Genomic DNA, 24,566 nt, shown 5'->3' on the forward strand with positions numbered 1-24,566 from the left:
GCCATAAAATTTTAGATTGGAACAAAACATTGAGGACATCAATGGTCCCAGAGAAGGAACCTAATACCTTAGGTGGGTTCACATAAATGGTTTTGGAAAATGTCTAAACTTTCTGAAGATTCTATTAAATTTGGCCATCCCAGCAAAATGTTTTGTCCGCACTTTGGTTTGTAAATGATCAAAATACCTGAATAAACTGCATCACAACAGTACTCAAGACTTTTGCGTTTTGTGCTAATTTTACAAGAGGAATTGCAACACTAACAGTAAAACAAACTAAACATTGTTGTATGCGAACTGATCTCAGAACCTGCATAACTCCTTTAACAAAATATGCATTAAAACAGCATACAAGGATTTACATGTCCCACACATTCCTGCAGCGTGCTGTGCGAGCAGGGTAAGATCACACATGGTGACATACTTGACCAACTCATGGACTCGTGGAAAGTTTTCTGGAATTCCTGAGAATGTGAACAATAACATAAACTGCATACTTTAAGATGGTTCAGATGACACAAATAAGTTCGATTCATGTGCTATGGTAATTGATGGATTCACTAACTTGCAACATTTATCATAATTAATGATGCAGCTTCTCTTTACAAGCCAACCTGTGCTGCTTGCGGAAAGGAATCCTTGTTCAAAAATGCCCCAAAATCCACTTCTGGAGTTCAGTGTCTTGTGGACCTCACGTCATTCTGTAAGTAGTAGCTAGCATACTTCGCACGAACGTTTGCCACAATATGGATGAGATCTATTAAAATCACATTCCTTACACAGTTTCTTAACACAACTGCAGTAGTAAACGATCTATTGTCAAACAATTATGGACTATCTTTAGAATGATCAGCCTCTGTTTTTTTAAGATTTAGTGCAAATATTTATCACAGTGATCACACAGACATAGTGGGGATAGTTTCACATTTTGTTTGGCACAGCGTTTCCTTCTAAGATTTGATGATACAATAACGCTATGTTGAACCTGTTATTTAAGATCTCGCTTCCAATGCAATCATCTTTGCATTAACACAAATTATTATGCTCTGATATCCACCTTCGGCTTTGTCCAAGTTGTTCTTTGAAACTTTGACAACCATTCCCATTTGTAAGTTTGGGGATGCCCATAATAATTATTTAAGGACAGTTACATGTCCAGTTACTGTAACATACCACTGAAACAATCCATGCATTTTGTAACAATATTCATATACATTATAAACTTAATGAAAAATGGGAACTGTCCTATAATACCTGTGGATGATAGACCAAAGCCTGAGTCCGTCATCTCTGTATAGAAGTTCGGCACGCCGCCCTCCAGCCCCCCACGCTCAGCGATGTCTTCGGGTATACGAGGGAGCTGTAGGTCATGGGTGGACAGTGATTCTTTCAGGAATGATGGCGACAATACCCTCTCTACTGCACGCTGAAATCTAGGAACAGGTCAAATATGTAGATAGTTTAGACATTGTAGATGACGATTAAAATAAAAGAATAACTTTAGGTTACCTCTGATAAAGTCCCCCCCTCAGAAATATTAGACGAAGTCCGAGCCAAGACGTTGTGATATGCATAGTGTAAGCGAGTGTGGAAGTTTGAGGAGCTGAGGGTAAAGAGGGAACTCTCTTAGTAAAACTATTACTTGTTACAACGGTCAGAAATATGGAGCGTCTATATAACCATTGTCCTTTCTAATGAAAAATAACAACTAAACAGCAATTCAGTATTCTGCCTCGCATTACCTTGTACAGTGATGCACCATGGGCACATTGCGGCAGTAGTGATTACTGCAAACACTTCAGCCAGCAGATGAGTGCGCAGGCAGGTGACATTGTAGCTGATCTCATGAAAATCGCACTTCTCACAAACAGCTTGGCCATAACCACAGTTGCACTCAGTCAGTAAGGAAGAAAGATGGGATTGTCGTCGGCTGGAGTCTGCTTCAGCTGGTAGAAGAGGACAAGAGAGGATCATTCAATCCATTACCAGTACTGGTCAATAAGAATTTATTGAAAGCCATTGAAATTTGCATTTATATTATATCCATTCAATGTGGAGGTCAGTTCACGAGCTCCTCAGTGTTATGCAAAAAATCTTGGCACGATGTTTTAACTTCCTATATTTTTGTCCTTCTCTGTACATCTATAGTAAAATTGTATGTTTGGTCCGTGTCCTTGGGAAGGGATCACGCCTTGTCTGAAAGACGTAAGTGTCTTATATTGTACAGGTTGATAAAATAAAATAATATCACTTGAGTTTTGCAGACTAAACGGTGAGCCTGTCAAACCTAGATAGGTAGGCGGTGAGTAAGGCTGTACTCTCATTTCATGTAGGAACAATGAACTGCCTTTACTAGCAGAGAAAATGAATGATTAGCATTTTGGGTAGTAAGAATCTTCCTGTTGGGCAGGTGAATCTTCCACTTTGAATATTAATACTACGATATTAGTGTTAGAAATAGTTTATGTTGCTAACTCCTTACCTGAATAGGCAATTGGCATCAGCTTTATCGTAGGTGTTTTGTGGAGAAGGACAAGGGGAGCCATCAAGTACTGCCTTCTTTCTTGCTCGCATCGATGAATTTGGGTCCCGCCATCCAAACGCGTGTAGTCACACAGGAATATGTTGCCTTCCTGTGTGATTTATGAAATAAGAAATGATTTTATCAGTAGACATATGAAATTACATAGAGATGAACATGTAAGTGCAACATGCAATTCCAATCTACATGATTCTAATACACAAAGACAAATCTAAGTCAAGACAATCACCGTCATGTCGTCCTCCAAGGCTACACTGACCATGGAGGGAGACATTTCCATCAGTGACAGGGAAGTTTCCCGGGCAGAGCGTTACAAAAGGCGGATCAAAATAGGGTGACACCATTTAAGAACTGGGTAGCCGAAAAAAGCATCCCTCCTTTCCAATGTGTCTGGACAATAGTCTGAAAAGAACAGTGTGACTGTCCAATTAAAAAAAAATTCAACGTCAGAAAGTCTTTCTTGGCTACACTGGTTGTTGGCTTCACTGTATCTTGCGTGTGAAACAGAAAAATGGGAATGTATTATACAAAAGAAATCACAGACACAATTGACATTGTTTCAAATCATTTGTAACAGGCAGTGGTTTTGATTAAATGCAATTAAAATAAAATTTTTTTCATGTGCAAACGCTAAAATTAGGGAAACTTCTCTTCTGCATGTGGATGATACACAAACATTTCCTTCAGTCCATTTGTGCTTTAATGAATAAAGAAGCCAATTGACAATTAAATTTGGTTCTAAAATCTAAAGATTTAATCTTATCCGTCTCGCTGTACATTTTTTTTTAAGTAGCATAATGAAATACAATGGAAATATGTTTCAATAATATTGAATGAACACAGTTGAATATGTATCCAGTATTCCATTCTTAACTATGTGACAGCACAAGTACCTGATACGCAGTCCGTTGGCTCCAGAACACATGATCGATGTCATCAATATCATCCAGGTCTTCTTGTGTGTCATAGTACCACCCGCCGACCCTGCAGACTCAGCTCAGTCCCACACTAAAAAACAAAAGAACAGCTGTATTTGATTCCTTCAATCCTTTTTGATAGTTACATAGACAGACAGAATTTGAAGACCTCAACCTGTCGAAAGATTCCAAGCGAAATGCTTTTTCTTGTTGAAGGAGAAAGCGGAACCTCAGGGGGCAGAGAAGAGGGCTCTGCCGTTATTGGTGGGTATTCCCTCTTCCCTCTGCCATAGCAATCACCAGCTGGAAAAGACAGAGAAGAGCAAATGGGTGAGATACCAGTGTTTTTGGTATGATGCTGTATTAAGGGAATGTCAAGCAAAACCTAAATGTATAATGTATAATGTTTACTGTATTCAAATTCTGTTGGTTACTGGCCATATGGTGGTTAAATTATCAGTATATATCATGAATTAATCAACCAAGGTGGAGGAGGTTTGGTGCATGTTATTTTGAAGTTGCAGGAAGCCTAAATGTGTAATAACCGCTGAGCTCTCACCAGTAAGACTTCTTCCTCGCTTCCTCAACTACTGCTCTCGATCGGTACGTGCAGATGAATAGTGGTTTTTCAGCCGAAGAATCCTCAGAGCTTGAAAAGAGAAAGAACCAAAAGGACATCTATAGTTGTTTGATGTATACAGTATGTTAGCATGAATTTCTCAGTCCTCCTTGTAGCTCTAGCTCGTCTTCTTTTAATTCTTTTTTATGTTGGCTTTATATATTCTGTGGTCAGTGAACAAGCACAACAAACCTTTTCCCTCTCTGAAGCGGTGGCACCTCACGATCAGTGATCCAGCGGTAGATGGGGAAAAGGTATAAGCATTTCCTAGGGGATTGCACTTCCAACCTTGGCAGGAAACCAGTCCATCGCCCTGTTAACACTGTGAGTCGCTGTTTTCGGTATGTTCTATGAGGAACCAGCCGCTCCAGATGAGACAGGGCATGAGAAGGGTAAAATAGAACCACTGAAGTAAATGATAAGACAAACAAAGTAGAAAAAGTGTGTATTTTAAATCGCCCAAAGTCACGGTACATCCCCAGTAAATTAGCACACAATTAAGTCTGTATAACTAAACTGCATTTTAAAAACAATCTTATATAAACTAAGTGAGGAAATGTATATACATTTAGAAAAGTTATAATTTAAAGTTAAATTATTTCAGACGTACTGCGCCCTATCACGGTTCCCTTGGAATGAGCTTTCTTCGCTATCATACTCTTCTACCATCCGTCCCACCAGCTTAATGAAAGGAACACTGTTTAAGTGTTGTGCAGTGACACGGGTGCCAGTGAACACAGTCACTTTATGAATCCACATTTTCGCTTTGTAAAGCTGGAGAATCCTGGATGGGATAAATAATAAAATCATTCTCAGCACTGATTAAAGTCACTAAATGAGTGGCAAAAAGTATATACAAGTACAGTAGCATGATGAAAGGTCTTCTACTTTCAAAGACAAAATAAACATTTTTTTCTAACCTAAAATTTTATATAAGAATCTCTATCACCGTAATTAATGCGATCGAGGTTCTTGATGAACTCCTTTGGGTGCAGTTCAGAAACTGGTGTAGAAAGTCTGCGACGCGTTCTTCTGTCAGCAACTTAATTTAGAGCTTACAGGTATTTCTTGCAATGATGTAAGGTAAGAGGCCAGGACAACCATACCTTGGCAAGGGATCCAAGAATAAGGGTGGAATCACAGGTGTTTATGCTGTTATCATTTAACATTCAGTTGTACTACAGTCAGGATAATGAAGTTGTTTTTTTTAAAAGTTTAGTCTACGGACACAAACTACCCAGTATTAACCATTTGAGGCCTCCCTCCCTGTTTATCACGTGTGCCTGACGGTTAGTCCTGCTGAGGACACATTGTAACACATAAACAACATTAAAACAAAATACATAGTACTGTTTGGTTGATATATGTAAATGGATTGTAAATGTTAAAACAACAAAAAGTTTCACCTGCACAGTTTGTCTAAATCTTTTATAATATTTTTATTTAAAACATTTCTCCATAAAAATCCATTCAACAAATGAACATTAGATAATCATTTTTATTATTTTATTTAAACAACTAAACATGATAGTAACGTGATTTCTATAACATAGCAAATACATAACAGTACAGACATTCATGTAAAAACGAATTATGAAAACAGTTATGTAATCCCAAAAGACACAAGCAAATGTGTTATTTCTAATGTTCCCATACACACAAACACAGTGCCCTCTTTTATGGCATAACCTGTACAATCTTTTGTAATTCAATCAACAGCCATGAGTTAAAACTTTGCAAAGTTTTATTATGCTCAGTTCTGTTGACTGTGGGATTGTTTTGAGTCTCTGTAGATAATATTATAAAGAGCACGATCTAGACCAGCTCTGTATGGAAAGTGTCAGCGCCCTGCTACAAATGATAACGGTTTGTTCTTTGTAAACGGTTTTAAGTTGCTGCTGTTGTTAAGTAGCTTCACTGATATGGAGAAAGTTGTATTTGTACTTTATTTTGGGAAGTCCTAAAATGTCCCATGTTCCTAACGGCTGTGAATGCCTCATGACGTTGTTTATTTGAGTAGACAGGTTGTCAATCTGTCATTAGCCAATCCGGCCTGTCAAGAATGAGGGTCACCTATCGATACTGAGAAGGGGGTGGGACTAACAAAACGAGCGGAAAACGCTGAGGCTAGAGACACGAGGGGAGGAAAAAAAATAGCAACGCGACGAAAGAGTTAGTTGTGTTAAGTTACAGGTTGTGGAACTTAAATCCGGAGGTATAAAATGTAATGTGAGCCATGTTTGGAGATGTGTTAGCCGGAAATTATATAATGTCGATGACGCCATTTCTGTTGGGTATTATGCTATTTAGTTAGCCCCTGCGTAGCTGGAAGGAAAAGGAGTGTGGTGTGGGAGAATATTATGCGCCGAGTGAGTATGGACATTACGTGAACTAAGACAGTGATAAAGTGTATGGGAATGAATAGTGAGTTTATTAGTGTTGTGAATTTCTGCATAGTGTGCCTCAAGCCTACATGCCGCCACGCATGCTGCTGCTGTAGAGGGTGCTCAGGACTTCGCTGTCGCTAGGGGAACCTGCTGATGCACGGACCAGTTTCTTCATCTCGCATCACGTTTCCTCATTGAACAGAAGGTTGATGACAACGGACTAGTGTTTCCCGAACCTTCAAGGATCAGTGAGTACTGAGGAACACGTTTTCACGAGGATTCAAATGAGCTCCAACATGCGCGCCAACACATGGTACCATAACTGAGTTTACAAAACCCCGGGTATTATTATTTTAATTTTATTTGACTTAAAGGGTGATTTAGGGGTGGGCGATATATCGAATATACTCGATATATCGCGGCTTGTTCTACGTGAGATGTATGAAATGACTATATCGCAACCATCGAGTACTTGTCACGTAAATGTTTTAAGCCATAGGTATTTAATTCTCCGGAGTTTTGCCTGTCACTCACTCCTGGTGTTCCTCACAGCACGCAGCACACTTCCCCGCCCACCCAGAAAAATCCCCTGCGCGCATGCGTACTTTCTGTATCAAGTGAGGAGAGAAGTGAAGTGAAGAGCCCAAGCGAGTTAATTGAAGATGGAGACGGACGAATTGGTTCCGAAGAAAAACAACTGCGGTCACGCCAGTCGTCTCTCGTTTTCGCGTGGTCACGTCAGCTGCTCCAATATTTTCAAGTGCGCCCTTATGGCTAAAACTTTGAGAAAACTGGGAAAGTCAGCGCGAGCTTACTGCAGCGTGTGGACACTTCCAGTTCTCAAAATAAGACGTGGGTGTTAAATGTATTAAACGTTTATTTATAAAATATGAAAAATGGTTAAATTTTGATTTAAAAAAGTGTCTCATAAGCCAAGTATGATCCTGCACTGCTTTAAAGCTCATATTTACATTATGAAATGTATTAAAAATTCATAAAAAATGTGTATAAGTGTTAAAATGCTATGAAAAGAGGTGTCTCATACAGCAAGTGTAAATCTACTGTTCTACATTGATTCTGAGCAATTACAATGCTATCAAGGTAATAGAGTTGTCACGATACTAAAATGAGTAACCACGATACTATACCAGACAAAGTATCGCGGTTCCGGATATTATCGCGATACTGCGGCCTTTTTTTATTATTATTTTTATAAACTGCAATGTATTTGTACAAGTTAGTTTGAAACAACAACGTTTGTTTTTTAAGCAAAATTAGTGTTGCCACTGACGAAGACGCCACAGCAGACTCGCTGCTCGGGCCCGGTGCTTCTGCCACGGTGAGTGTGTTGTCTCGTGTCTGGGCGAGACAGAACTTTAGCTTGTTATTTTTTTTTTAAGCGAGTTTCTATCAAAGCGGAGCTGTCTTCGTGGAGTTCGTTCTTGCCGGCAGAAACACACGAACAGCCAATCAGCGAACAGACGGGCGGACCCAGCGTGCGGAAACAGCCATATCCCTGGACGTCACCAGTAACGGGCAAACAGCCAATCATTCAGCAGCTGTGTAGTTCGGTTGCGGTTCCATGTTGGTTTGTTTACAAAGGAGTAGCATGCAGTGAGAAGCCGGGAGGAGAGTAGAGGCGGCCGCTATGTAGCGGAGACTGGCACCGGTAGTATAGTAATCCATGGTAGTACCGTCGTGTAAAATTTCTAGCATAGTAGCGACGGTTATGATTTGGCACCGCGGGGTACCGTGTATACCGTGGGTATCGTGCAACTCTACATGGTACCATAACTGAGTTTACAAAACCCCGGGTATTATTATTTTAATTTTATTTGACTTAAAGGGTGATTGCGTTTTTGTTAATAAACATCCATGTTGTTGCACAGTATATTTGCAGTCGAAATGTTTATTTATGCTTGAATAATGTGATGTTGGTAGGGCTATGGTGTGTTACAGGTATGCATGGGAGGTTGTAATCTCACATAAACCTTTTAGTCATATAGCAAAAACAGGATTGATAAATGACAGGTCACACACACTGTTACTGTCAATCCCTTAGTTATTTACATTTACATTTAGTCATTTAGCTGACGCTTTTATCCAAAGCGACTTTCAAAGAAGATGCGATGGCTGCAGTGGAAGTTTGACTGGTGGTGGGACTTGGTTGGAGCAGTGTACTGGGCATATTAGCAGCACAGAAATTAATTTGATATTAATGGCTGCTCTCCCATCAAGTTGTCAGTCAACTGAACACTGTAGATAGATCCAACTACATAATTTTACTTACGCTACTTGACATCTGCTAAAGAAATGACACAATGCATAAGAATTCAGCACCACTCCACACATAACCATGTTCTCTAATGAAGACATCAAGTATACTTGACCAACAGTGTTTTACAGGAAGATGCTTACGAACAGCTGTTCTATTTTTATTTTGTCTTTTAAATGTAATTTTCAGTCGATAAAATCAAACTTTTTTTGTGCAAAGCTTGTTTAAGTTTTACTCCAGCAATCAACCATGTACAGAACTTTTCTCCGGGATTTGCATATATTCGTTATACTGCATGTAACGTTTGTGGTTTCCTTGTAATACTCCTGCAGTTGCCCTAGTTAACAAATCAAACCTTACACAATAACAGCCCTTCAACAATTAAGAAACACCTTGATGTAATATGTATAATGCATTACAAAAAGTGTGTCAGGCAAGTCATCAGTGTCAGAGAAGACAAAAGACAAATGTGAAATGTGACTTTGAGAGAGAGAGCAAATGATTTTGCATTAAAGAAAAATAACTTGCCTTCAGTTAATGCAGAGACTTTCCTCTGTCATAAGGGATTTAGAGCCTATGACGGATGGTGATTGATCATCCACAAAGAAAATTTCCAGCCTCTACCTAACGAGAATTTGGAGACAAGAATAGGTCTAGATTAAGTACCTTGTACTGTTTTTCCATTATCATATGGTGGTCATATGATTCCATTATCAAATGGTCATGAGTAATTAGTGTTCTAGGAACACGATAAGTTTGAGAGGGCCGGGTCCACCAAGAGAGTTTTTAACATTGTGTGACAGAAACAACCTTGACTCATGGTGGAGATCGTGTCTTAAGAGAATTGCGCAACAAAAATGAGTTACACTTTACAGTAAATTACCTTTGCAGCTGTGACCATGTGTCAGTCTGCTCAGGGTGTTGCTACCACACCTCAGTCGCTCACAACCAATAGGGGCATGGGATATGTAAGCTGCGCTCAGTGGTGACATGAAATTGTCCGACACTGCAGACAACTTTAAGGAAGATTGTCCTCTTTTCTTTTCTTGTCTTTTTTCATTGCTTAGGGACAGGTTTTACAGGGTTAGTTATAACACTGAGACAAATTAAGAATTTACCCAGCTGTTGGTTTCCAGCGGCTTTTGATTGACCTGGTTGACCTGCTCATTTTAAGGTTAGGAAGAAGGTCAGAGACCACCTGTACCATTGTTACAGGCCCAAGGACGTCAACAGTGCCTGTACAATAAAAAGGATCTAGGTTGGGACAGTTTTCACTGCGAGATAAAGTGGTTGTGCTTACTAATGGAGATAAGAGAGGAAGCATTAAAGTTCCTTTAATTAACATTTAGAGAATTTGAACAGCTCTTATCATGGCAGCTACGTAATTACGTCATTTCACTCAGTTAGGAACATTCATAATGATACACATAATTTGATGTGGTGAACTCTGCCTTACATGTGTTACTGTCAAAGCTTGACAGTGACTGATGGGAGGAAATGTGGTCACAGTTTACAGAAGTCATAGAAAATTAGCACAGAGAAAGTACTGAATACAGAAATTCACACTGGAACACCTACACACTACAACAATAACACATTTCTAGAATAAAAAGAATGCACAGAATATAGTGACAAATCATTGAGATGTTTAATTCAAACCAATCAGGGTTTTGCAGTGATTATTAAATGACAATGTTCACATGAACCAAATATATCAAGCACATGAACAGTATCAGTATGTCAAGAAAATTAAAACAACAAGAAAACAATGCAAATATTAGTTTCTCACACAAATATATAATCTGCTGTGCCCTAGCACACAGCAGGCTCAAATATAGATCAAGCTGTAGCTCAGTTTATCAATGCAAGGCTGCTATGAAACACACATATAATATAATGTATACATAATGATATAATGTATAATAACGTATAATTGTCCCTGAAAAAAATAATTGATGGTCATGAAAGATTATGACCATTTTAAGGTATTTATTACAATTCAAATTGTTTTAAACAAAGGGGAGGTGAGGTGGTAAAAGGAACAAAGGGCGAGCAGATGCTGTTTAAAAGAACAGACATATATATATATAACAAAAAGAAAACTCTTACCAGAGCCTATGCTATCTAGATTAAACAAAATGAGAAAGAAAAACCCTACCATCCCTATCTTTATCTAAATCGAACACTTAATAACAAAAACAGCACCCCTAAACTAATGGGTCTAACAGAAATATTCTACGTTATTAAACTAAACCCTGCCCAGTCCCAAAAACAAATGGAAATAACCTCCACAAACAAGTTAACCACTGTTAACGTTCACAAATGTTGCAACTAACGAAGTTAGCTCAACACAAAGAAAACAAACCGCCCTGATGCTTTGGCAGTTCGAGTTTAAATGACCAGATGCCGGGAATTGGGCCCCTCCCCTCAGGTGGGGACCAATCGGAGCCTGGTGATCCCACACCTGTATTTACATTGAATAATACAACACATCGCAATATACACGGGCGACACAGCAGTGGCTGTAACACTTGTGTTTATAGGAAACTTCTCAATGTAGCAACTTTGTATTTTACATTCATAATCTTTTTTTAATGAGATGCCCTGGAAATTTACTTATGACCCAAAAATATTTAATATGTGGATTATAATTTAAAGCAGTCAATTTATTATGTATTTCAATTTATTAACCACAGTTAAATCAAGTATACTGCTTAAAATCACAGATCAGTTAAAAACATGGAGTTCATTCTTTTTTCACTTTTGTTAATATGAAGCTGAATTTGGCAGCTCAGAAGGTCTCACCATTCAAATGGTCACACTGTTTTCCATCTCTGTTGGATCCATGTATGTGTACGGGATTTCCAGGCTCGTGTTTCTTACTCTGATTTCTGCACTTAACTTTTTAAGCTCATGTTGGAAATCCTTTATCGCCTCGCAGGGATCTTTCTCATTGAAATGTTCCTCCGGGTAATCACCGAGAGCGACCTGATCAGATCAATCAAACAATAAAAAACATTTTCACCCCACAAACATTTAGACATCTGATAACATGTTAATATACTTTACACAACTTGAACATTAATTAGATTTAGGTAGTGTTTCATGAAATCTTGGCCACTTACAAAGTCAGAAGGTGGCTGGCTGAGTAGCCACATGGCCACCATTCCCTTAACTGTTGTGCTAATGTTAGGGATTGTCTCCACCATCGTTGTCCCTTTTGTGGTTGGTGGAGGGAGTTGCATGGTGGTGGGAGTGTTGGGCATCCAGGCACCATAGTCATACTGCAGTGAAAAAATAACAGATGACTGATAAATACTTGAAGCCATGAAATGCCAGTCTGTTGGTCAGTCGGTCAGCTACTTTGGTCCAAATATTTAAACTATTGAATGTATTGCCATAAAAATTTAGAGTGGAACAAAAACATTTGAGGCCATTCATGGTCCCCAGAGAATGAATCCTAATACCTTAGGATTGGTTCACATAAATGGTTTTGAGAGAAATGTCTAAACTTTCTGATAGATTTCTATTAAATTTGCCATACCCAGCAAAATGTTTTGTCCAGCACTTTGGTTTATGATCAAAATACTTGCAAAACTCATCACACTAGCCTCAGCTGTACCTTTGCGTTTTGTGCTAATTCAAACATTTGCACACTAACATAGTAAACTAAACTAAAAAAATTTTTGTGACCTAAAAGTCAGCATTTTAAAATCTGAACATTTAGCTCTGTAGCAGCTAGTATTACTGTAGACTCTTACATACATTAAAGGCTCAGTAGCAATACAGGCTACGTTTACACGTAGCCGGGTATGTTGAGAAACGAATATTTCCCTCCCTCCGTTTTCCAAAATAACATTGTGCACATAGCATCGTTTTCAAAAAAATCAACCCGCATAAATACGCCATCGAGCGCCGTCATAACTACGCCAAGCCTGTGGGTGGCAGTGTAGGAAGAAGGCGAATCCTCTGCAAGCCAATCAGAATAATGCTTCCATGAGCATCGTCATAGCAACAAGTAAACATTGGTCGCACTTTTGGCGCATCCGCTGCCTAAAACTCCGTTTATCTCAGTTTACACGCAAACGCAAAACCGGAGTTTTCCAGAATCTCCACTCTCGCCGGAGTTTTTAGAAAGATTCGTTTTCAGAGGCGAATTCACCGTTTGCGTGTAAAAGATAGGTACAAACGAAGGGAAATGTCTCCGTTTTTAAAAATACCCGTGTACGTGTAAACAGGGCCACAGAAAGTCAAATGTCATTTTGTTTTGTCCAGCTTCCTCTATTTTACAGAAAACTGCCTCATCAATCCCTTTCACAAAAATTGCATTAAAACAGCATAAAAGGATTTACCTGTCCATCATTCACTGCAGCGTGCTGTGCTGAGCAGGTGAAGATCACCATGGTGACATACTTGACCAACTCATGGATGGTGGAAAGCTTTTCTGGAATTCCTGAGAATGTGAACAAATAAATAAACTGCATTACTTCAAGATGTTTAGATGACACAAATAAAGTTCGATTCATGTGCTATGTTAATATGATGGTACATAAACTTGCACATTTATCATAATTATGATCAAGCTTCTCTTTACAGCCAACCTGTGCCTGCTTGGGAAAGGAATCCATGTTCAAAAATGTCCAAAATCCACTTCTGCAGTTCAGTGTCTCGTTGGACCTCATCGTCATTCTTGTAGTAGTAGCTGAGCACTCGCTGCACAAAGCTTTGACAAATATGGATGAGTTCATTAAAATACATTCCTTACACAGTTTCCATACACACTGCAGTAGTAACAGACTATTGTAAGACAATTTAATGAACATATCTTTAGAATGATCAGCTCTGTTCTTTTTAAGATTTAGTGCAATATTTAGCTGAGAGCTTAGCTCTCCTGCTGCGAGTTTGATGATAACATAGAACATCTCTGTATGTTAAGTATGGAAATATTGCTGGAGGATTAGCTCAACAGCTAACTCTAGGCAAGAAAGTGTATAATTGTATGTCTCTAAGGGTTGAACCTTTATTTACCCCCTAAAGAAATGCATATTCTACACTCAACCAAATGCAATCATGTTTGCATTAACACAAATTATTATACTCTGATATCACCTGTCAGACTTTGTTAAGGCTTTTCTTTGAAACTTTGACACCTTCCATGTGTAAGTTTGCCCGTAACTAATTATTTCAAGACATTAGCATGTCAATTACTGTACATACCACTGAAACATCCATAATTTTGTAACAATATCATATACATTATAAACTTAATGAAAAATGGAGACTGCCTATAAAACCTGTGGATGATATCCCAAAGCCTGAGTCCGTCATCTCTGTAGTAGAAGTTCGGCACAGCTCCCAACCCACGCTCAGCGATGTCATCTGGTATACAGAGGGAGCTGTAGGTCATGGTAGACATTGATCTCTTCAGGATTGTGATCATACCCTCTCTATTGCACGCTGAATTCTAGGGAACAGTCAAATATGTATATAGTTAGACATTGTAAATGACATTGACAAAAAAGAAATACTGTTTCGGTTATATGTGAGTGTGTTGATCTTTTTGTACCTCTGATAAAACTCCCCCCTCAGATATTAGATGAAGTCGAGCCAAGACGTTGATCTGCAGAGTGTAGCGAGTGTGAAGTTTGAGGAGCTATGGGTAAAGAGGGAACTCTCTTAATAAAACTATTACTTGTTAACAAAGTCAGAAATCTTGATGCTTTTATACCATTGTCTTTCTCTCAAAAAAATACAACTACAGCAAGTTCAGTATCCTGCCTCGCAGTTACCTTGTACAGTGGATGCACCATGGGCACATTGCGTAGTAGTGACACTGCAAAGACTTCAGCCAGCAGATGAGTGCGCAACAAGTGAACACTGTACTCATGCTCGTGAAAATTTGCACTTCTCACAAACATCTTGGCCATCAACCAGTCGTACTCTGAATCAGTAGGAAGAAAGATGGGATTGTCGTCGGCTGGAGTCTGCTTCAGCTGTAGATGAAGACAAGAGAGATCATTCGATCCATCACCAGTACTGGTCAATAAGAATTTATTGAAATCCATTGAAATTTCTATTTATATTACATCCATTCTACATGGATGTCAGTCAACAGGTCCTTCTTCTTACCCGAATGGCAATTGGCATCAGCTTATTGTCAGGTATTTTGTGGAGAAGGACAAGGGGAGCCATCAAGTACTGCTTCTTCCCATCGATTTCCTGTAGTTCCACTTCATCCAAACACTTATAGTTACACAGGAATATGTTGCCTTCCTGAAATTTATGAAATGAGAAATTATTTTACAGCATACAGCCGGGGTTCCCAACCCGCGGACCGGGGTCCGGATCCGGACCGGATCGCCATATCATCCGGACCCGAGATTAATTGTAGAATTTTTTTTTTTTTTTTTTTTGACAGGCGAGTCTATTTCATGCCGTAACATTACTTTTCCCTATCCAAGCACTGCACTGAGCAAGCATTGGAAGGTACCAACCAATCGTGTGAGAGTCATACTACCCATGTGATTCTATCTAGCCAATGAAATCGCCACCTTGAATTCAGAGCGAGGTGCTACGAGTGAGTCTCTGTACGACGACAAAACTGGCCCGCCATCAATTATATCTGGCCCGCTAGATGACGTTGATTTATTTATATATATATATATATTTAAATATATCTTTTAAGTTTAACAATTATGTTTTAAGGCCGTAAAACCCCTAACCACACACTTTTATACACCTTATTACACGCATTTTGTACAGTACTCCCTTAATTAATCAGGACGCAGAACACACGTGCGGTTCTCACTCAGCCAATCAGGACGCAGAAACCCCCCCCCCACGCGCATGGTCATGGACCGCGATGGAATTGTCAGGAAAAAAATTGGCCCGCGTCCAAACTTAGTTGCCGAACCCTGGCATACAGTGTGGAAATTACATATAGGTGAACATCTAAGTGCAACATGAAATTCCAAATTTACATGATTCTAATACAAAGACAAATCTAAGTCAAGACAATCACCTTCATTTCATCCTCCAAGCTACACTGACCATGGAGGGAGACCATTTCATCAGTGACACGGAAGTTCTCGGGCAGGGCTGTACAACGTCGGATCAGCATGGGGTTGACACCGTTTAAGAACTGGTAGCCGAAAAAAGCATCCTCCTTCCAATGTTTCTGGACATAGTCTGAAAAAACAGAACAGTTGTACTTCATTAAAAAAAAAAAAAAACTTTCAAACTTTGATCAAGAGGCTTTTGGCTACCACTGTTGTTAGCTTCACTGTATCCTGCGTGTGAAACAAAAAAATGGGAAATGTATTATACAAAAGAATTACAGACACAATTGGACATTGTTTCAAAGTCATTTGTCAGTCAGTGTTTTGATTAAATGCAATTAAATACAGTTTTCTCATGAGCAACGCTTAAAATTAGGAAACTTCTGCATGTTGATGATACACAAACATTTCCTTCTGTCACATTTTTCCTGTTTAATGAGTAAGAAGCCAATTGACAATTAAGTGTTCTAAAATCTAAAGATTTATCTTATCTTAGCTGTACAAACATTTTTTTAAGTAGCATAATGAAATACAATTGAATATTGATTCAATATTAAATGAACACAGTTGGACGTGTACTATTATGCATTAAGTATCAAATATTCCATTCTGTAACTATCGTGACAGCACTATACCTGATATTGCAGTCCGTTTGCTCCAGAACACATGATTGATGTCATCAATATCATTCCAGTTCTTCTTGTTGCCATAGTACCCCCGCAGCCTCATCTGCACCCCCCTAAAAAATAAAAGAAGCTTTATTATGATTCCTTTAATCTTTTTGATAGGCAGGTACATAATTACATAGGCAGACTGTCACCTGACAGAATTTGAGGACCTCACCTGGTCAAAATATTCCAGCGAAATACTATATCCTTGGTGAAGGAGAAGTGGACCTCAGGGGGCAGAGAAGAAGTGTTGTCTGCCTTTATTGTGTGGGGTATTCCCTCTGCATATACGTCCCAGCTGGAAAAGACAGAAAAGAGCACAATGGTGAGATACCAGTGTTTGTATGGCTTTAATTAAGGGAATGCAAACAAAACCTAAAAGTAAAATGTAATAATGTATACGTGTATTCAAAATCCTGTTGTTACTGGCCATATGGTGGTTACATTATCATTATATATTATGAATATAATCAACAAAAGGTGTAGGAGTTTTGGTGCATGTTAGTTTTGAAGTTGCAGGAAGCCTAAATGTGTATAACCTCTGAGCTCTCACCAGTAGACTTCTTCTCGCATCCTCAGCTCCTTCTTTCGATTGAATTTGCCAAGATGATGTGTTTCATCAAAGACTCTCAGAGCTTAAAAGAAGAACCACAAGAACATCTATAGTTGTTGATGTATACAGTATGTTAGAATGAATTTACTCAGTCCTCCTTGTAGCTCTAGCTCGTCTTTCTTTTATTTCTTTTTATGTTGCTTTATATTCTGTGGTCAGTGAACAGCACAAACCTTTTCCCTCTCTGAAGCGGTGCACCTTGTCATCAGTGATCCAGCGGTAGATGGGAAAGGTATAAGTTTTTCCCTCAGGGGATTGCACTTTCACCTTGGCAGGAAGCCAGGCATTGCGTATTAACCACAGAAAGTTCTGTTTCTGTATTTCTATGAGGAGCAGCTCTCCAATGGAGACAGGGCAGGATATGGTAAAATTACACACCTGGAGTAATGATAAGACAAAAAGTAGAAAAGTGTATTTTATCACCCAGAACTATGCTGTAACATCCGAGTAATTAGCACACAATTAGTCAATGTATAACTAAACTGCATTTTAACAATCTTATATAAACTAAGTTGAGGAAATGTATTATGCATTTAGAAAATGATATTTCAGACTTACTGATCCTGCTGGTATATGTCCTAAGAATGAGGTGTCTTTGAGCTTCTCGCTTTCACTCTCACCATCTGTGCCCACCAGCTTAATGAAGACGTTGTTAAAAGTGCCGGCAGAGATTTGCTCTGTAGTGAACACAGTCACTTTATAATCCACCATTTTCTCTTTGGAAAGCCGGAGAATCCTGGAGGGGATAAAATAATAATAATCATTCTCAGCTAGGGGTGGGCGATATATCGAATATACTCGATATATCGCGGCTTGTTCTCCGTGAGATGTATAAAATGACTATATCGCGACCATCGAGTACTTCTCACGTAAAAGCCGTCTGCATTTTAATTTTATTTGACTTAAAGGGTGATTTAGGGGTGGGCAATATATCGAATATACTCGATATATCGCGGCTTGTTCTACGTGAGATGTATGAAATGACTATATCGCAACCATGGAGTACTTGTCATGTAAATGTTTTAAGCCATAGGTATTTAATTCTCCGGAGTTTTGCCTGTCACTCACTCCTGGTGCTGCTCACAGCACGCATTTCCCCGCCCACCCAGAAAAATCCCCTGCGCGCATGCGTACTTTCTGTATCAAGTGAGGAGAGACAAGGCCCACTGGCCCCGGAGTGGCAGCACCGCGGTCACCGGAGCTGATAGCTGCCAGTCTAATCAATGAGAGCACTCACACAGGGCACGCCGCGGAGCGTCTCAGAAGCGTCTCCCCGCGCCACGGTGCGAGCATTCTATAGCATTTCTATTTTTGACATGAGCCGCTGCTAAACCTCAACGCAGTTCATGTAGCTTTTTACAACTTCACATCAACGTTACATCATGACCAGCAATATAGCTTAAAAATATCGAGATATTGGTTATAGGCTATATCGTGCAGCCCTATTCTCAGCACTGATTAACAGTCACTAAATGAATCAGAGTGCAAAAAATTATATATATTTTATATAGCATCTCTTTTACCTGTATTAATGCGATCAGGGTTCTTTGATGAACTCCTTTGGGTGCCGTTCAGCAAGGTGGTGTAGGAAGTTTGTGAGTCGCTCTTCTGTCAGCAACTCCATTTATATGTTACAGTATTTCCGTGATGAGGTGATAAAGGGGCATCAAACGAATGCCTTGGCAAGTATCCAAGGAATCTGGGCGGAATCAATAGGCATTATTGTCATAATCCATTCCTCTGCTGCTCTGCCAGTAATTTTCACTCTCCTTCCTTCTGCTCTCTCTCCCTGCCAGCTACTTCCCTCTCATCAATTCAATTCAATTCAAGAGTTTATTGTCATTGTCCACAGGCAACGAAATTGTGTGTGGAGCACAACACAGAGCAGTAGTTAGGTAGTTGGTTAAGAGTTAAAGGTGCCAGGTCCCCCCTCTCCAGTACCCTTAAAGTGCAAAGTGACAAGATAAAGTGACATTTGTGCCCCCCCCCCCCCCCCCCGGATCCCATACATAAACAAACAGCCAACTCGGTTCACCTGTGCACTCAGTTCTCCAAACTCTCGCCAAGCCCGATGGGCCCTTCACCCTCTCCTATCGGCCGGGTTCCCACAACACTAAGCCGGACACTTTGTCTTGCCAGTTCCAGAAGGAAGGGGATTCGGGGGAGGAGCCAACCAACATTCTTCCACCTCCCTGTGTGGTGGCTACTTTTACCTGGGACATGGGGGAAAGGGCGGCTACAGGGTGGCAGGCTCTACGTTCCGGAGGCCTTAAGGTCGGAAGTCCTGCAGTGGGCCCACTCCAGCAAGCTCACCTGCCATCCCGGATCCCAGCGGACACGAGACTTCTGGTGGCCCACGCTGGCTAAGGATCCAAGTGACTCTCTCATCTGTAATCAGCACAAGGCCTCACATCAGGCACCTGCGGGGCTCCTTCGGCTTTGGTTCCTTTGGTTCCACATCGTCCCTGGTCCCACATCTCGTTGAATTTTGTCACCAGTCTTCCTCCTTCCCAGGGCCACACGGTCATCCCTACTGTTGTGGATAGGTTCAGTAAAATGGCACATTTTGTGCCCCTGCCTAAGTTGCCGTCAGCCAAAGAGACTACCCAGTTGGTGCTCCTACACGTGTTCCGTGCATGGACTCCCAGCCGATGTGGTGTCCAACCGGGGTCCCCAGTTTACCTCGGTCTTCTGGAGGAAGTTCTGCAGCCTTGTGGGGGCCACAGCCAGTCTGTCCTCGGGGTTCCACCCACAGACCAATTGACAGAGTGAACGGATGAACCAGCTGAGATGGAAACAGCTCTGCATTGTCTGGTTTCTCGGAATCCATCGGCCTGGTCCCAGCAACTCCTGTGGGTGGAATACGCCCACAATTCGCTAATCAGTTCTGCTACCAGCCTTTCCCTGTTCCAGTGTGTGTATGGGTACCAGCCCCCTCTCTTTCTGGCCCTGGAAAGGGAGGTCTCCTGTCCCTCTGTCCAAGCCTTCATCCGTCGCTGTCACAGAACCTGGGTCCAGGCACGGTCCAGGCGTCACTCTGGGGCAGCCAACAGGCAGTGGTCCACGGCCTCTGACGACAAGGTCGGTCAGAGGGTTTGGCTCTTCACCCGGGACCTGCCTCTGCGGGTGGAGTTAAAGAAGCTGGCTCCCAGATTTGTCGGGCCATTCAAATAATTAATCCTGCTGCAGTGAGACTCCAAGTCCCACGCTCCATGCGTATCCAACCGACCTTCCATGTCTCAAGGATCAAGCCGGCCCATGAGAGTCCGTTGGCTCCGGCAGTCAGGTGCTCCTCATCAGTCTCTAGCCACTATTTAAGCAACACCAGCCCAGCATTATGTCGCCAGATTGTCTTTGTATTATGCAGAACTTTCCAGCACTCATCTTCGGCTTGATTTCCCGATTCCTACCCCGCTTGTTCTTGACCCGGACTCTTCGTCTTTGCTTTCTGTTCCAGACTCCGAACCCATCCTGTGAGTTTCCTGGTGCTATTTCTTCTGCATCTATTTGGCGTCTTGCCACTCCAACTTTGCCGTGGGAGATTTCTAATCGGCCGCCTTCAGAGCTTGTGCCTCGGACTCCTGAACTGCAGCTCCGTCTAAAGACTTTTACAGAAAGAATGTGTTCCTGCCTATGTCAAGTGCAGTCATCTCTTACCTGAAGTGTAATAAGGAACACTCAGTAAGATTGTACTGTGTTTGGGTCTTCCTGATCGGTGACAGTTATTCTGTTATCATTTACATTCAGCTGTACTACAGTCGTGATATGACTTTTGTTTTTCTAAAGGTTAGTCTAAGGACAAAACTACCCAGTTATTAACCATTTGAGGCTCCCTCCCTGTTTCAGCGTGTGCCTGACGGTTAGTCCTAGTGAGGACACATTGCAGTAGTATTGTAACACATGAACAACATTAAACAACAATACATATTACTGTTGTTTGATATATGTAATGGATGTAAATGTTAAACAACACAAGTGTTCACCTGCACAGTTTGTCTAAATGTATGTTTAAAAAAAATATATAACATTTTTCATAGAAAATTTTTCATTAACAAAAGAACTTTCAGATTAATCATTTTTATTATTTATTTAAACAACTATAACATTATAGTATTAGTAGTAGTAGTAGTATCATAATTTCCCATACATACAAGCACTCAGTACCCTCTTTTATTGTAATTCAATACAACAGCCATAAGTTCAAACTATACAAAGTTTATTATGCTCAGTTCTGTTGACTTGTGGGATTGTTGAGTCTCTGTAGATAATATTCTAAAGAGCCCGGTCTAGACCAGCTCTGTATGGAAAGTGTCATGAGATAACTTTTATTATGATTTGGCGCTATTTCAATAAAATTGAATTGAACTGAACTTTGTGTAAATTGAATTGGATGTTTACCAAGGTCAGAATTAAAGGTGATGTTTCTTATTTTACGTACCTGAGAGAGGCTGAATATTAGAAACACCACCACTAATGTAACTATGTTTAAACATATAATTGAATTACCATCTCTCTAACAGTGTCAAAAAGTAGACTTGATGACAGAGCAGTTGTATTGGATTGCTTTAGATCATGCAGGCGTAGCTAATAAAACACCACGAGTTCCTTACATCAACTGGCTCAGAGAAGACAGGCTGACATGCATTAAGATAGTTATATTGGTCACAGACAGCTCAGTTTATCAGTGTAAAGCTATGACAACACATAGCAGTTGTTCCAGAAAAAGAAAAATTGATTAAATCACTCGTTTTGAGACAGTCGGCTTCAGCTTGTTTATCCATCCATCCAGGATACAAACCTGCTGGGAATTTACCTTGACCAGGTGTGCTGCAAACTGAAGAACAGGAAACAAACAAACAAAAGATTGGTACTTTTCTTCCCTCCAGGAAATGCATATCACTGCATATCATGTTTGTGGTTTCCTTGTTATACTCCAATCAAATCAAACCTTACACAATAACAGCCCTTCAACAATTAGGAAACACCTTTGAGAGAGAGACCAAATGATTTGCATAAAAGAAAAAGAACTTGCCTCCAGGTAATGCAGAGATTTTTACTTTGTCATAAGGGCCTAACACCCTCACTACTCTTATTGTACTAACACTCACTGTTAGTATAATAAGAGTGCTACCTTTTGTGTATATGGTCATACTCTCTGTAATTACTGTACTGTAGATACACTTTCCAATACAACACACTGCAATCCAAAACACCACTAACTACAGACTCAAAGATTAACATAAAGTTAATTCGAATCTCTGACACATTCTGAACAAAATGAAACATCAAACTGAAATAAAATACTGTAAGCTAAAACAAAGGACCAGTGTAGATACCGGTTGTAGCAGGGATACAGTGTTGGATTCTTACTTTCCCTTGTGTGTTCTTAGATGGTGACACAAGTGTAACCTAGGTTTAAAAAAAGTTAAAAACGAGAGGGAATGAGGAAGTAAATAGGAGTAAAAGCAGTGTGTTTTGAGGTTTCATATCTTGTCTTCTTACATTTTTGGGAAGATATTGTGTTCACATACTACTTTTGTTTTATTTGAGTTTTGACAGAGGATTTCCCTCCATCCAGGATACAAACCTGCTGGAAATTTGCCTTGACCAGGTGTGCTGCAAACTGAAGAACAGGAAACAAACAGGTACTTTTCTTCCCCCCAGAAAATGCATATACCTGTTATACTGCATATCACATCTGTGGTTTCCTTGTAATACTGCGTAATAGGACGGTAGTTGCCGGCTCAGGTTCATCAGCATTTTTTGCAGCACATGCACAGGGCGTGACGCACAGAGAAAATACAACAGAAGAATGCCAGAGAGGAAGAGGAGGCTGTATGTGGCTGTATTTTCAAGCCGAAAATGAGACAACAGCAAAATGTGGGATTTGTAAAAAGCTTGTCAGGTATAGTTGAAACACTACCAATTTATATAAACATAAAAAAACACCCAAAAGAAAACATGGAGCTACAAAAATGAAGAGAGTAGTTTCTCAACTGTACTTGTTTGTTTTAATTTGTTTACTGGTTTGCAAGCACTTTTTATTCAAGGTTTTACTGAAAAAAAAAAATTATAATAAAGCATTTTCTATTTAATTATAACCTTTGTCCTAATTCTGTGCTGGGTTTTAACTATTTAATAATAAAAAAGGAAACATCACAAAAAACACTTAAGGTCATGAAAATTGAGATTTTTTCCAAAAGAGATAAACTAGAAACTAAAGGATGCCACATCATTAATAGAAAAGAAAATGATCAACCTACAGAGGGCTGAATTTAAAGACATCTCCAAAATCAAAGCAAAAAAATGATGCAGCAGGCTAGTCCATTTTGCCAAAAATGTCTTTGTAGCAACTCATAATGGTACTCAGTAGTTTGTATGGCCTCCATGTGCATGTATGCATGCCTGACAATGTCAGGGCATGCTTCTAATGAGATGACGGATGGTGTCCTGGGGGATCTCCTCCCAGATCTGGACCAGGGCATCACTGAGCTCCTGGGCAGTCAGAGGTGCAACCTGACGGCATAGGATGGACGGAAACATAATGTCCAAGAGGTTTTCTACTGGATTTAGGTCAGTTGAGCATAGGGGCCAGTCAATGGTATCAATTCCTTCATCCTCTAGGAACTGCCTGCATACTCTCGCCATATGAGGCTGGGCATTGTCGTGCACCAGGAGGAACCCAGGACCCACCGCACCAGCGTAGGGTCTGACAATGGGTCCAAAGATTTCATGGTGATACCTAATAGCAGTCAGGGTTTCATTGTCTAACCTGCAGAGGTCTAAATGTCCTTCCAGAGATATGCCTCCCCAGACCATCACTGACCCACCACCAAACCGGTCATGCTGAATGATGTTAACATTCTCCACGGCTTTTCCAGACCCGTTCATGTCCATCACGTGTACAGGTTGAACCTGTTGTCATCTGTGAAATCACAGGGCGCCAGTGGCAGACCTGTCAATTCTGGTTATCTGTGGTAAATGCCAGTCGAGCTCCACGGTGCCGGACAGTGAGCACAGGGTCCCCTACAGGACGTCGGGCCCTTAGGCCACCCTCATGAAGTCAGAGATGTGTCAGAGATTGTTTGGTCAGGGACAGTCAGTGGCCTCCTGGAGGTCATTTTGTAGGGCTCTGGCAGGCATCCTGTTCCTCAAAGGAGCAGAAACCAGTCCTGCTGGTGGGTTAAGGACCATCTACGGCCCTGTCCAGCATTCCTAGAGTAACTGCCTGTCTCCTGGAATCTCCTCCATGCTCTTGAGACTGTGCTGGGAGACACAGCAAACCTTCTGGCAATGGCACATACTGATGTGCCACCCTGGAGGAGTTGGACTACCTGTGCAACCTCTGTAGGGTCCAGGTACTGCACCATGCAACCAGTAGTGACACTGATCCTAACCAAATGCAAAACTAATGAGAAACTGGTCAGAAAAGATGACCAGGTAAAAAATGTCAGCAGCCTCCACCTGTAAAACCAATCCTATTTTCG

At 40.5% G+C, this 24,566-nt stretch overlaps 1 protein-coding gene across 1 annotated transcript; it reads right to left on the reverse strand.

Annotated features, from left to right (window-relative positions):
• Positions 1-9,899: 9,899 nt before the first annotated feature.
• Positions 9,900-18,691, reverse strand: LOC109137374 (hydroperoxide isomerase ALOXE3). Its single transcript, XM_027283135.1, has 15 exons — positions 18,603-18,691; positions 17,638-17,815; positions 17,253-17,457; positions 17,020-17,101; positions 16,642-16,764; positions 16,434-16,537; positions 15,762-15,928; positions 14,870-15,013; positions 14,530-14,733; positions 14,307-14,393; positions 14,035-14,204; positions 13,342-13,463; positions 13,093-13,193; positions 11,866-12,024; positions 9,900-11,728 (listed from the first exon to the last, which is right to left on the reverse strand). Exons 2-15 carry the CDS (start codon positions 17,788-17,790, stop codon positions 11,549-11,551), a joined length of 2,001 nt encoding a protein of 666 aa, XP_027138936.1. The 5' UTR covers positions 17,791-17,815; positions 18,603-18,691; the 3' UTR covers positions 9,900-11,548.
• Between the last annotated feature and the right edge of the window lie 5,875 nt (positions 18,692-24,566).

The sequence above is a fragment of the Larimichthys crocea genome, chromosome X (assembly GCF_000972845.2).
Source record: "Larimichthys crocea isolate SSNF chromosome X, L_crocea_2.0, whole genome shotgun sequence".
Taxonomy (NCBI): domain Eukaryota; kingdom Metazoa; phylum Chordata; class Actinopteri; family Sciaenidae; genus Larimichthys; species Larimichthys crocea.

Excerpts from the sequence above, each read along its gene's own strand:
- LOC109137374 (XM_027283135.1), bottom strand. The coding sequence starts at position 17,790 with ATGGTGGATTATAAAGTGACTGTGTTCACTACAGAGCAAATCTCTGCC. Across the intron at positions 16,538-16,641 it reads CGCTGGAATATTTTGACCAG|GGGGGTGCAGATGAGGCTGC; the intron begins GTGAGGTCCTCA and ends TTTATTTTTTAG. Across the intron at positions 13,464-14,034 it reads CTTTGGGATATCATCCACAG|CTTTGTGCAGCGAGTGCTCA; the intron begins GTTTTATAGGCA and ends TATTTGTCAAAG.